We start from the raw sequence: 13,716 nt of genomic DNA, 5'->3' as shown, positions 1-13,716 counted from the left end.
GGCTGACTATGATGAGTAGCGGTCACAAATATGAATGAGAAAAAAATTAAGCCTTTCGTGTTTTAAGACACAGAGATTTGAAGTTGTTGGTTACTGCATTCTAGCCTGATACACTGGGACAGATATTATTCCCATTTGAAGGATCAGGGGAAGTGGCTTGTCTACAGTCACACAGAGGATACCTGGGACCAAGGACAAGGCTTTACATGAGGGAGCATTTTGATTCTTTCCAGGGGAGAGAGAGCACAGAGGTGACTGGAGCCCTGAACATACTCTCCCTGGTGCCTCTGGGAAGTGAGTCCCCCTCCCTGCCACAGGTATTTACATCACCAGGGCCAGGAGATTGATTCTCTGCTCAGAGCAAGCCAGTGGCAGCCTGGGGAGTGGGGGTGGGGGGCGGTTCTGGAAGCTGTGCTCTCAGGGGGACCGGGTGTTCTAGACTCAACTCCACAACAGATGGATGCCTCATCTCTCTGTCTTGTGTGTCCCTCCCCACTCAGGGCTCATATATCTCCTGTCTCAGGAATTTCTTTCCTTCACTAGTAAATTTTACTCCAGGAAAGATTGTGAAACTCATTCATACAAGATGTGCATGAGCAATGAGACCAGGAACAGAGGCTACTATGTTACACAGCATTACTGTGGCAATAGCTGACTGATACACTTGTCCATCCAATAACCTTCTTTCCTTTTCCTTTAGACACAGAAAACTGGTTTTATTCTGGGCAGTAGTATGCCTGGGCAGAAGATTACATTTCTCAGCTTTCCTTGGTCTGTTGGATGGGATTCTTAGAAAAGGTCCCTAAGAGGAGGGGCAGAGAGCTCCAAGGGAAAGTTTGTGTCTGGGAGCAATTTGGCATCACTCAGCACCCAGTACTGAGTATTGCTTTCCCAGCACTGGTAGTGGACAGCTCTGAGCCATTGGGGCAGTCTCTGGGCCACCTTCCAGACCAGCTTTCAGCTCAGTTTATTGTCAGGGTAACCTGAAAGATCCTTAGGGATTATCTAACCTGCTTTTTAAAAATATATAGAGGGGCGCCTGGGTGGCTCAGTTGGTTAAGTGACTGCCTTCGGTTCAGGTCATGATCCCAGAGTCCTGGGATCAAGGCCCACATAGGGCTCCTTGCTCAGCGGGGGGCCTGCTTCTCCCTCTCCCTCTACTTGCTACTCCACCTGCTTGTGCTCTCGCTCTCTGTCAAATAAATAGATAAAAAATCTTAAAAAAAAATAATAAAAATAAAAATAAAAATATATAGAAATAGGGTCTGAGACAGGGAAAAAATTTTCTCAGGACCCACATCGAGTCACATGCAGAGGTAAGAGCAGAACTTGATCAGTTCTTGACTCTCTCCCATATCTTTCTGACTTACTGAGTCACTGAGTATCTTTCTGAGTAACTACACAGTTGGGGTTGGGGGGTAGGAGGGTGGGGGAATGTGGCTGGGAGCCCTGATTCTGACATAAGTCTGTCTGGGTTCCTAGAGAGCTGGTACAAAACTCTGTAGGGATACTGCAGGGATACTAAGTGGGGGAGGGAAGACCCAACCTCCCTCAGTCCTGCCCTGGAGCACTTGGCTGGGTTAGATAGACTCAGGTCCATAAAAATATCTTACTAATACTTCATGTACAATTTCTCCCAGCAACTCTCCCACCTTGCCCGTCTTGTTCAGATCATCCAAGTAAACCAGTATACTGGAATGACATGGGTATCGCGGTTTAGAGTGAGGGGAACATATGTGGAGTAGATGTTGCTGTTCCTTGCCCAGATCCCTTTTACTGGGCCAGTGTACCTGTCCCCTAATGGATGTGATGTTGCTGCTAAGGGTGCATTGCCGCATCTTTCTCTGGAGAACTGCCCTCAGCCCACAGGAGCCACTTTGACCAGAGTTGCTTGGGCACATTAGCCTTTACCTACCTACCTACAGCCCAAGGGACAGCCAGCAGCCAATGAATGACTGACACTTTGGAACAAAAGACCAGTCCTCCAGGCTCAAGGTGAGACTAACTCTGTGCTACTTATGCTCCAGAGTTCCCTGCGCTATCAGGTTGAAACTAGATTCCAGTTAAAGCCCCCTCTTTGCTTAGCTCCTTCCCCTGTCCTTTGTCATTTCCTTCACTCCCTTATGCATTTCTCTTGAGGGTTCCCCCTTCCATAAATCTGCCTGCCCATGAATCCCCATATCAGGTTCTGCTTCTTAAGGGAACATGGAAGCTTCTCCTCCTCCTCCTCCTTCTTCTCCTTCTCCTTTTTTTAAACATGAACGCTTCTGAGTGCTCTCCTACCTTCTAAATTCAATGTACTGGGAGAGGGCCACAGAGGGCTCTAAGCTTAGCCGCAAGAAGTCTGGCCTAGTGAACAGAACTGAAATTTCATCAGAGATGCTCAAGCAACAGCATTCATTGATCAAATATTGATTAGGCATCCACTACATGCCTAACAGCTGCTTGGCACTGGAGGACCCAGTGGTCCTACCTTGACCCTCTAAATTAGGTCAAAGGGCTTCTCAACCACCCCTTGGTTCCTTTTAGGGCAGCTGCCTAATGATAGTCAATTGAGTACATGGAACCTTAGAAATGCTTTAATTTCTTTTAATGTATAACAGTTACGCCTGAGTTACAGAGGAAGCGCTTACAAGCAGGTAGTTAAAGCAAATGCCAGTTTCTCTTTCTAGTCTACTACTCCATATAGCTGAATAAATTATGGTGCGATTATATTTAAACACACACCCTTGCGCCCACAGGCCCACGCACACACCCCACTCATTCTCTCATGCACACACACTCACTTCCACATGGAGGAATATGGCTGTGAGTCAAACACGGAAGCAACCAAGTTGCAATTATTAGGCAGAAGGAATGATCTAGAGTGCTATGTAGGTATTTCCCAGGTGGGGGATTGGCCATGTTAGAGTTGACAGAAAAAGCATTCAATACACAGTTGTCTGAACATTTCAAGATGGTGGCCAGAGTACTCCCCATTTGGTCTTGGGTTAGGTGTCTTTGCAGGACAGGGCTGTCAACTTCAAAAAGCGTCCAGTAGTGAAGGGCACATCAGGAGCTCAGCGAGAACATCAACCTGAGAGAGGCTCCAGAGAATGTCTTTTTTGGGCAATCATGGAATTTCACCAAGTTCCAGGATCCAAATCTCAGAATGCTTCGCCAGCTCCAACTAAAACAACGTTGGATCTCGGTGGAGTCTGGGCAAAGTCTTGGACCTGTTCTGCTCTCAAGCCATAGTCAGATTGGAAATCTGACCTTCTCATTTTTCTTCTGGGCAAACCTCCCTCTTCATCCTTCTTTCCTTCTCTCTTATTCCTCTATCTCTCTTCTTCATGTTCTTCTGGCAAAAGAATGGCAAAGGTAAATCAAGTAAAAAATAAGAGTATAAAGCATAGCTTGGTTCTTACACATCATTTTTTTTTCATAGCAAGAGAGAAATACCAAATGAGAAAACAAAGCAATAAAAATGAAAGAACCCAGCAGAGTCTGGAATGTATACTTTGAAACACACAATATGCAGATATATCCCTACAGATGGTCCCTGGCACTAGCACGACACACACTGTGGGGTTTTCTTTCTTTTTTTACTGTGTATATATATATATTTATATAAAAGTCAACTTCCTATAAACAAACAGCACATCACCACATTTCCAACTAATGTACAATGAGTTCAGAAGAGGGACCCCCCCCCCATAGGTAGGACCAACAGCTACTTGTGATAAGTTGGAGGAAACATCTCTTATTTTGCTACAGATTCTATTTACAGGAATGGATAGGGATTGTTTCTGGGCTGGCCTGGCCACTGGGATTCAGGTCTTCTTTCTCAGGCTGTGGTCAACCCTCAAGAGTTTGAAGCCTTGTACATCTTGTCCCATGTTATCTCTCTGGTAAAGGTGTGAGCTGCCAGCACGAGACTGAGTTTTATGAACTGAGTTGGCTAGACACGTTAATACACAAAGTTTTAGGGAAAACCTGCCAGGGTCAGGGTCTCTTTCTGAGGGGGGTAGGGCTCCAGGGGGGAATAATCCCATTTACTACCAAGATGGCGGCTTGGGAGAACTCCAGAGAAGTTGGACATAACGAGAAGTCACTTGGTTTATTCCCATTTCATCACAGGGGGCAGATATTTGGGATTGGTCCTAGCATAGGAATGTCACCTCCTTGGGGTGAGGCTGGGCAGTTTTGATGTCATCTGCCTGAAAGCCCTGCTCGTGTGTATATAACGGGCCTCAGATGATTTCTGAGCCAGGCCTCCAGGGGGGAGGATTGACCACTCAAGGAATGTCAGTGAAGACCGTGGTTGATCTTAAGAGCTGCTTCCTGGCTGGGATGGTTACAAACACAGGAACTGGGTCATCAGGAGATGACACAGTCTTCCTTTCCGTCCAGAGCTTGAAGAACCAAAAGTCTCCTGCAGTAGATGCTCCAGCTGAAAGCTTGGCTGAACTCCATGGGCTACCCATGTCCAGGTATCTGCTGCTACCAGAGAGTCTATTTGTCCCCATGTATGAATAGGTTTCTCTAAACAAGAGATATGAGCCACCCTGGCCACAGTCCAGGGCAGGCTTGATATTACCACGTCTGAAGATGAGAAACAGGTGAGCATTTGTCACAGAGGTGGCGTCCATGCAGGAAAGTGTCCTAGCATCTTGCCAGTCCTGTTCTCCAGTAGGGAGGAATTCAGGTTGACTCATAAGGCAGCAGCCCTTCCTTCCAGGAATGTCTTGTTGGCTGAGAGCAAGCGGCATGGGTTGAGCAAAGAGGTGGCCTCACGTACCCAGGTGGGGACAAGCAATCTGGCCCAGTCTCTGCAGATTCAGTGCTGTGTCTCCCGTCACAAGTGCCTTTAACCTAGTAGCACTTGATAAAGGCGATCCAAGTGTAGATTATAATCATGGTGATGGTGAAGATGAATATAATTTTGATAAGTAGGTGAAGGTGGTGAAAAGTCCCAAGGGAGGTATAGTCAGGGGTTTGAACCATTCCCCAAAGGTCTCGACTTTTAAAGAGAAGGGATATGAGGAAGCCAGGGGTGTGGCCAAGGAAGGCGTCTTTCCCCTATTCTCTGAACCTTTTGGCATCCCCCACCTGTCCAGGAGCGGTGGCCTGAAGACTGGTCACATATGCCCCCACCTAGCTGTGCTGGATGAGCAGACAGGGCCCTCTCAGCCTAGAGTGGATCCACACTGAAAGGTGCCACTGTCAGTGGGACAGGGACACGCCCCCTCTCCTCCCAAATGTTAAGGGGAATCTGTGGGTAAGCAGTCCTTGCTGGTCCAAGAAACCTCCTCCAGAGCTCCAGGGGAAGCTCTCTGCACTCCAGAAGCTTAAAGGGCAGATGGAGGTCCCCTTCCCAGAGGGTCAGGTCTCCGAGGGAGACTCTGTGAGAAATCACAGCTCCATGGGTTGTGGATTCGAAGGCAAGCGCTGAAGCCTTTTGGTGACAAAGGTCTGCTGCCCATAAGCAGAGGGACCCCAGCTATGAAGCCCCCTTCTGGGCCGGCCCTATGCCTCTTCACATAAGACTTGCTCCCCTCCCCCTCCCATCCGATTCAGAGAATGAGAAAACTGAAGTGCCCGTGGGCTCCCCAGGCCCCACACGGGGTGGGCAAGGTTGGAATCTGGGCTTCAGTCCAGGAGCCTGCTGCCTCTGGGTGCCTGGGTTGGGTCCTTGTACCCCTGGCGGCCCACTGCTGGTGAGCCCTGCCCCCTGGTAGGCCTCTTCCTGCCCTTTCTGGTACCCCTGCCTGGGCTAGATTCCTCTCCTACACGCAGCAAAGGTGTGTGGGGGAGGGTCCTGGAGTCCTCAGAATTCCTGGGTGATTCTCCTGGGAAAACCCCAGGGCTAGGGTCCCCTCTCGGCTGATGTCCCAGCATCCAGAGGAGGAATGGGCTGTGGTTCTGGCCCTAAGCCAGAGATCCACCTGGAAGGGCTGGCTCCCAGCACTTCCAGCTGAGAGTGACCCTGGGAGGTCCACCCTCACCTCTGGCCAGGGTACTCACTGGAGTCAGGTCCAAAGGGCTCCCGTACCTCATCCCAGACACCATCCTCGTTTGGGTGCCCAAGGTGGTCTATTCAGGGTGAGCTTCCATTTCTGTGCCTGGGATAGCACAGAAGCCAGGACAGGATTTGACTGGGGGGAGGACTGCAGGCTGACCCAAAACCCTCCTGGGGAGAGAGTGGAGGGGCAGACTCCAAGGGGGTCACTCTGGGTTCCTAAACATAGGTGAATGGTAGACTTGCTGCACATCTCCAGAGGGTTGGCTATGAGAAGGGAATGGGCTCCTTCCCTGGCCTCCTGGGACCCTAGGGCGATGAAAGGACTGAGGCCGGGAGGCTCAGGGATCAGTAAGGGTTGGGCTGGGACTTGGTCTGGGGCAAGTCGCCCCAGGGGCCCTAGTAGGCCTGGCCAGTTTCCACAGGCAGGAGTCCCAGCACAGCAGAATGCTCCCCGAGCTTCATACGACGCTGTGTGGAGAGGCTCACGTTTTTGGCCAGGTAATCAACAGCAGCTGGAGGGAAAAAAAAAAAGAGAAACTCTTAGGAATTGACGTTCTTTTTACCTAGTCTTTCATCTGCCCCACATCCATCCATCCATCTTTCCATCCATCCATCCATACATTTATTCATTCATTGATTCATCCATTCACCCTTCTGTCCACCTGTCCACTTGTTCATCCATCCATCCATCCATCCATCCATCCATCCATCCATCCACCCACCCATCTATCCATCCATCCATTCATCCATCCATCTCTTCATGAAGCTCTTTCTCTTACTTCCTCTCTAACCATTGAGCAAATAGTTACTTAACACTTATTATTTGCCCAGCTCTCTCGTAGGTTCTATAAGAAGGTACAGAGGATATCCACATGGCTGAGTGAAGAATTAGTTCCAACACGCCTGTATGTATGTATGTCTGCGATGGGGAACGTCCAGTACATCCCACAGAGCCCAGGTAGTAATGAGGGTAAGGTCCTTCTGCCTTCTCTGGACCTGAGCCAGCTCATGGATGAGGCAAAACAACATCCCTTACTCAAAAGCAAAGCAGCTTTTGCTGTTGAGCTGAGGGGTCCATGCAGAAGGAGGAGCCAGGACCCTGATATGCAGGGAGCTGAGACCTTTAGTCTTGAAGCTCTGGCCAATCCAGAGGAGGGAGATGAGAGTCTGAGGGTGTGTACTTGTGTGTATTCCTGAACAGTGGAAACAAAAATCTCTGTGTAGTAATGGGCACTGGATCAATGTTCACACATGTACATGTGGATAGATGCGGGTGAGCTGTGCGTACCTGCGTGAGTAGAATGTGGGGATGCCTGTGCACACACAGGTAAGTGCGTACAGGTGAGTTGCACCTAAGCCAGGTACCCGTGTGTGTGTGTGTACGTACAGGTGTGACTGCTAGGTCTGCGTGTGCATGTGTTCTGTCTTGATTGTATGAGCTGCGCCTGCCTGAGGCTACAGCAGAAATCAGCCCTGCCCAAGTGATTTGGCTGGCATGTGACCAAGGCCTCTTGAGGTAGAGCTGCCTCCTCCCAAGCTGGAACCCGTGGCTGTGGCCAATGCAACCCCTGGGACCTCTCAGATCCAGAGGTGAGAAGAAATGTCATGAGCGCTGCCTTGGAATCACGAGGCCTGGCCCAATACTCTCCCTGTCACCTGCCCACCGAGGGACCCTGTGGGTAGAGCCAGGAGGTGTGGGCACAGCCAGTGGGCAAGGCCCAGAGGGGTGAGATGGTCAGTACCAGTAATTGGGGCCATATTCCCTAGGGGTTCAAATCCTGCACCCGCCAACTTTTACTGTGTGATTTGGGGCACACCAGCTCACCTATACAAGCCTCAGTTTCCTTGTCTGTAGAGTGGGGATGATGATAGCACCTACAGCAAAGAATTGTGGGGATGAGGTGAGAAAATGCAGAGGAAGAGGTCAGCACTGCGCCTGGTACCCGGTGAGCTCAATGGCCTTGGGCTCTCATGCGACTGGGATTCAGTGAGCAGATGTGACCTTTGATGGAGGCAGGAAGGAAAGGAACAGCACATGGAGCAACTCAAGGGTCCCACCTATCTCCTGTTCATGCGGCTTTGGGCAAATCACGTTGCTTCTCCGGACCCATTTCCTTGTCTGTAAAATGGGTAGAACAAATCCCAGCCTCCTCGAGGGCTCTTATGAGGATCAAACGAGATGATGCGCTTTAAGATGCTGGGCATAGAGGGCTCAGCGACTGCACCTAGATTCGCAAAGGATATGCAAATGTCCTGGGGCTTTGGGAATGCCTGGCTGGGCCCCGTGTTCCTCAGCTTCCCAGGCTCTAGGGCCGGAGCTGAGCCCCTGAGTGGTGCCCCTGAGGTCACCCAGCCTCCAGACTCCCAGCTGGTAGCACAGAGGTGGCGGTGGCCAGCCTTGCCCTGCCTTGGGGCTGCCCCTTGTTCCGGGTGGAAGCGTGAGAAGCTCTGATCTCTGGCCTCAGGGGGAGCCTGCAACTCAGGCATCTCATCTCTGCTACTTGGAGCAGGTCTTATCTGAGTCCCGGGCGACCTCGACCTCACCTCGCAGAAGCTGATCTGCAGAGTAGCAGCAGAAAGAGAGGGGGATCTTGGTCTAAGCCCTTCCGTGCACTATCTCAGGTCCGTGACCCCATTTTACAGATGATGCAGCTGAGGCCCTGCCCTAAGACACTGTGTAACTTGAAAGGTCACATGGCTCTCAGGTTGTGGAGCCAGGATTCAAGGCCAGGTGGTCTGATGCCAACTCCTAACTACCCCCATGTGCTTCACCCACAGCCTCCTACAGAATAACCCCTGGTGTGTGCACAGCACTTTAGAGGCTAGGAAGCACTCTACACCCCAAATCCTGCATTGGTCCCATTTTTCTCCTCCAGGAAATGTAAGGGACTTGTCCAAGGGCACATGGCCAAGCCAGGTGACCTTTCCTGACTCACCGAAGGCTCTGCCTACTCCCCCTGATTCTACCTCATGCCCGACTCTGTGCCCGCCTCTGCAATGCTCCCTGGGGGTGGAGTGGAAAGGTCTGGCTCCGAAGAGCAATCAGAACGACAAAGCCTGATCCCCTGCCTGTTGTGTGCTCACCGTGGGCTGGGTGGACACAATCTCATTTCACGTCTCACCAATCCCAACAATCTCAACAATGGTACAGCTGTTCCCATTTTACAAAGGTGGAAACTGAGGCACAGCAAGATTGCTGACCCCCAGTCAGGCATGGCATGTGAGCTAGAGGAACCCGAATTTGTCCTGCTTGTGCCTGTGGTCACTCCGTGTCATCCTTTTTAGCCTCTCCCGGCTGCCAGCCCGGGCTCAGCGCACAGTAGGACCCACGCCCTGTCAAGGTGGGCAAGGAGACACCAAGAAGCCCAACTTTACTGATGAGCAGCCAACTTCAAGGGCACCCTTCGTGCCGCAGAGCCTGCCTCTCCCTGGGATCGAGCCAGGGGCCGGCGAGGGCAGGGCTGTGACATTTCTCATTATGGCCTCTGTCAATGGCCCTCCCTGTCCCTCTGTCTCTCCGTGTCCCCTCTCCTCTGCCTTGTGCCCGCGCCTGGGCTCTAAATGTCTCAAATTAGATTAATCGGGAGTTGGCAGGAGATGCCAACCAGTAAACAAATCTCAGCCGTCAGCGCCTCGTCAGCCCGCGGCCCCAGAGGAGGACCCTTCTAGACACAAATTCTTATTAGACTTGTCAGATCTATTAAAATTCTTTTCACACTTCTGCGTTCTATCAGCCCCATCATTAGTACGGCCCTGGCCTCTGGGAACACCAGGGCCATATTAATCTGCCGTGTGCCCCATCCCTGCCCCCTGCCCCCACCCCCTTCAGGGACAGGAGAGACAGACAGATGGACAGATGATGGCCGGGAGCAGAAGAGAAGGTGTGGAGGTGTCCCTGGGAAGACAAGGGGCCCGGGAAGAGCAGTGGACTCTCCTGCTGAGGAGTCTGGCCACGGGCACACTCCATGCCCGCCCGCAAGGGAGCCTCTCCGAGGGCTGTAGGCGTGGCTCTGTTCACGTGGATGCGGGCTCTCAGGCAAATAGCCTTTCTGGGATCCACTTCCTCGTCTGTCCGGGAGGAATAACCACGTACACCACACAGGGCAGCCGTGACTGCCAGACCCACAGTAGATGCTCAATAAACCTCGAAGCCATGTGTAACAGACACACATTAGTGAACCCTCAGAAATAAATCGGTGTGTGTGCAGCTCCCCATGCGTAGGTGCCTGTGAAGTCATGGACGTGAATCCACACAAAGGTGGGCCCAGGTGTGTATCATTACTGAGCGTCCTACACGAGTTTGTGGTCTGGCCAAAAGAGAACCATGTTGGAAGTTAGGGGACCTAGGGTCCACCATTCACCTATGTGAGCTCGGGAAAGTCCCTAGAGCCTTAGCTCTTGCAGCTGTAAGCTGAGGACAAATAAAATCTACTTTGGGTGGGGTTTTGAGGATGGCATGAAATGAGGAACATGCAATTTGCTGCATGCCTGGGCTAGACTCATGCACGGGACAGATGGGAGCAGGTGATGGGTGGACCTAAGCACGCACAGGGGCTGTCTGGGATGTGCACTCTTGCACATGGACTGGGAGCCCAGTCATAGGTGTATTCAGTGTCCCATGAACATGGGGCAGGTGGTCAGCGGCAACATGATGTGTCCCTGTCCCTGAATGTCCCGGAATGTCAAAGGTGAGGAAGACGGCACAATGGAAAAACTCTGGGAGTCTAATCCCTGGACTCCCATTTCCCAGATGGCAAAACTGAGTCTCAGAGGCAGGGTGACCTGGCGGCAGAATCAGTGGTAGTGGGGCCAACTCTCCCTTGGTCCCCTCCCAGCCGAAGCCTGGAGCCTTTGTGGGGGCGGGGTGGGGTCTGCCCCGGGGATTCCCTCTGGATAGGGCTGGAGAATATGGCTCAGGAGGAGCTCTGAGCCACCCCTGGAGGAGGAGCCGGGGGAGGGCTGGAGCTAGAGGGGGAGAGTGGGGGGAACGGAAAGGAGGGGGGGGGGAGGGGAAATGGCTCTGACCAGCTTCTCCCCTAGCAAAGGAGGAACAAACACTCCTTTCTCGCCTCCTGGGCCCTTTCCCTTTTGATCCCCCCTCCCTTGCAGCCCCCATGCTGACTTTGGGGTTAATTTTATTTCCGACTCGGGCAGGCACCCCTGGAGCAGGGCGCTGGGCTCCGGGTGTGACTAACGCCCGCCCCAGGCCGGGGCTGCTGCCTCCGCGCAGCTGCTCTCAACTCTTTATCAAGAGCATGTGTGTCCCGCTCGCTCTGCCCGGGAACGGGGGCTGGGGCCGCGGACCGCCCGGGGCCCCTCTGGAAACACTCGCGTGCACATGGGCGAGCCCCGCTCGCAACCCTACCTGCACACACGGGCTCTGCCCCCTCACACACTTGCTCCTCCCGCGCGCAACTCCACGCGGTTACGCACACAGGCAACGCCATGTGTCCACGGCCCGACGCACAGCTAAACACAGGTGCGCGCAGCCTCGCCTCTGTGCGCACCGGAGCGCCCGCGCGCCCCGATTGCGTGCATGCCCGTCACGTGTACCCCAGAACATCTATGCACCCGCAGACGCACACAAGCATCTGTGCGTGCCGTGCATGTACACACGCACACACAGAGCCACGCATGTCCGCACACTCTTACACACATCTGCACACGCGCATGCGTTTGTTACACATGTCCGCAGAGTGACATCTGCCCAGCACACACGTCACACACGCAGGCACTCACAGAGACACCCAGCCACACGGACACACCTGAATGTACACTGAAGCACACGTGTGTGTGTGTGTGACCGACATATACTCACGGGACCAAACGTGAGCACTTGTGGGCTCACATACAGACTCACGTGCATATCACGTGGACGCAATAGGCTCATTTACACTCAGCTATGTGAATAGCCAGGTGTACACATGCGTGTGCCACTCACACGTTCACACATACAAACACACAAGGATGCGTGCGCAAACACGTGTGCTGAACGACACGATGCACACAGACACACGAATCATACGTATCCGTGACACACGTACTCTCACACACACACACGTGCGCACACACACATGCCAAACACACACATCCATGGGGCGGGGGCCGTGAACACAGCTCGGAGGTGGAGGCAGGCACAGCTGGCCCTCATTTAGCTGTGGAGGCCAAGGCCGAGCGAGGAGGAGCGGCTGGTGTGGGGGCAGGAAGCAGAGGTCAGCGAGGCTGGGCGGGGGGCGGGGGTGGCGGAGGGGGCAGAGGACACCCTCGGGCTGGGACCTCAGCCTCACCCCGCACGCCCTTCTGATTAGTTTGACACCAGCAGGTGAGGCCTTTGCCAGGAGGGGGGCAGGAGGGGAGCCCGGTGACCTTGGCTCTCGGTGCCTCATGGCCTGCCCTGACGCTGCCCCATCTGGCAGCCGGAGGCTGTGGCCGGGCCTGCCTTTTGCAGGCTCTGGTCCGAGGGTCAGCTTCCCCCCTCCACGCCCCCCCCCTGCATCTAAGCAAGGTGCCAGGGGGCTGGGGGCTGGGGAGGGCCCAAGAGACCAGCTCAAAGTTTGGGGCAAACAGGGCTGAGGACGGTTGGGGCTGGGGTACAGGACAGAGATGAAAATCCAGCTGTCGCCCACACCCAGGGGGCAGAAAGCAGCAGGGTCTCTAGCACCACACCGTCCAACATGGCGGCCGCCAGCCACACGTGGCCACCGAGCCCCTGAAACATGGCCACACCGCCAAGAAACCGGGTTTTACATTTTAATTTAATTTTATCTAATTTAAATGTGAACACTGAAATTCGATTTAGCTTAGTGGTTGGGAAACTTTACAGTATATTTGGAACAACTTGGGTGTGTAAGTCCACTTCTCAGTTGTAATTTCATGAAATTTAAATACAGATCGAGTAGTTCCAATGAAAACTTAGTGTCTGAATTAAAATGGGCTGGATTTCAAAGACACCGCATGAAAAAAGAAATGCAAAATAGCTCGCTCATAACTCTGTATGGATGACATGTCAAATGATCATCATTTCAGATATACTGGGTCAAACAAAATATGTTAGCGAAAATCATTCCACTTGTTTCTTCTTGCATTTTAAGCTGTGGCTACTAGGACATTTTAAATGCCATTCTTGGCTCCTGGTACTGTTCTCTGGGACAGCGCCGCTCCAAGGCCACAGGAGGGGGAGGGCAGGGGCCGGGCTCAGTACCAGCTTAGGACAACAGTCCATTCTTCCCTGGCCTCGATTTTCTCATCTGTGAAATGGGCACCCCCACCCCAACACCGCCTCGCAGCGCTCTACAAATAAACAGACGGTCCTCGGAGGGGGGCAGGGAGGGGGAGGATGACGCCTGGGGCGCCAGGCACTCACTCTGGTTGTACTGGCCATACTGGTAGCCAGCCACGGGGTCCACGCTGTAGCCGGTGGTGCTGTAGGTGGGCGGGCAGTAGGACTGGGAGCTGGGCAGGCTGTCTCCCGGCTTGATGGAGTCGGCCCGCTGGCTGCAGCTGGCCGAGATGGAGGTGGCCGAGTCCAGCCCGCCGTGCAGCGGGGAGATGGAGAAGTCGGCCTGAGGCTGCGGTGGTACAGCGCTGGGGTTGCTCAGGATGCTCATCACCTGTGGGGGAGAGACGGTCGGTGCGGCCCGAGCAGCGGGCATGGGAGGCTCGGAGGACGGTGTGTCGGAGGTCGATGCCAGGCTGGCCCCGAGCAGGCCTTG

General features: G+C 53.1%; 1 protein-coding gene across 1 annotated transcript in view; it reads right to left on the bottom strand.

The window, feature by feature from the left end:
• Positions 1 to 2,602: 2,602 nt before the first annotated feature.
• PAX7 (paired box 7) overlaps positions 2,603 to 13,716 on the bottom strand; it is a 97,699-nt gene continuing 86,585 nt past the window's right edge. The window contains exons 8-9 of the mRNA XM_081817592.1: positions 13,368 to 13,614; positions 2,603 to 6,516 (exon numbers count right to left, since the gene is read on the bottom strand). Coding sequence (XP_081673718.1) covers positions 6,401 to 6,516; positions 13,368 to 13,614 — 363 coding nt within the window. The 3' untranslated portion in view covers positions 2,603 to 6,400. The remainder of the gene's footprint in view (positions 6,517 to 13,367; positions 13,615 to 13,716) is intronic.

Source organism: Leptonychotes weddellii, chromosome 4 (genome assembly GCF_054177405.1).
Source record: "Leptonychotes weddellii isolate Sample4059 chromosome 4, ASM5417740v2, whole genome shotgun sequence".
Taxonomy (NCBI): domain Eukaryota; kingdom Metazoa; phylum Chordata; class Mammalia; order Carnivora; family Phocidae; genus Leptonychotes; species Leptonychotes weddellii.
This window is presented reverse-complemented; position numbering and strand designations above follow the sequence as displayed.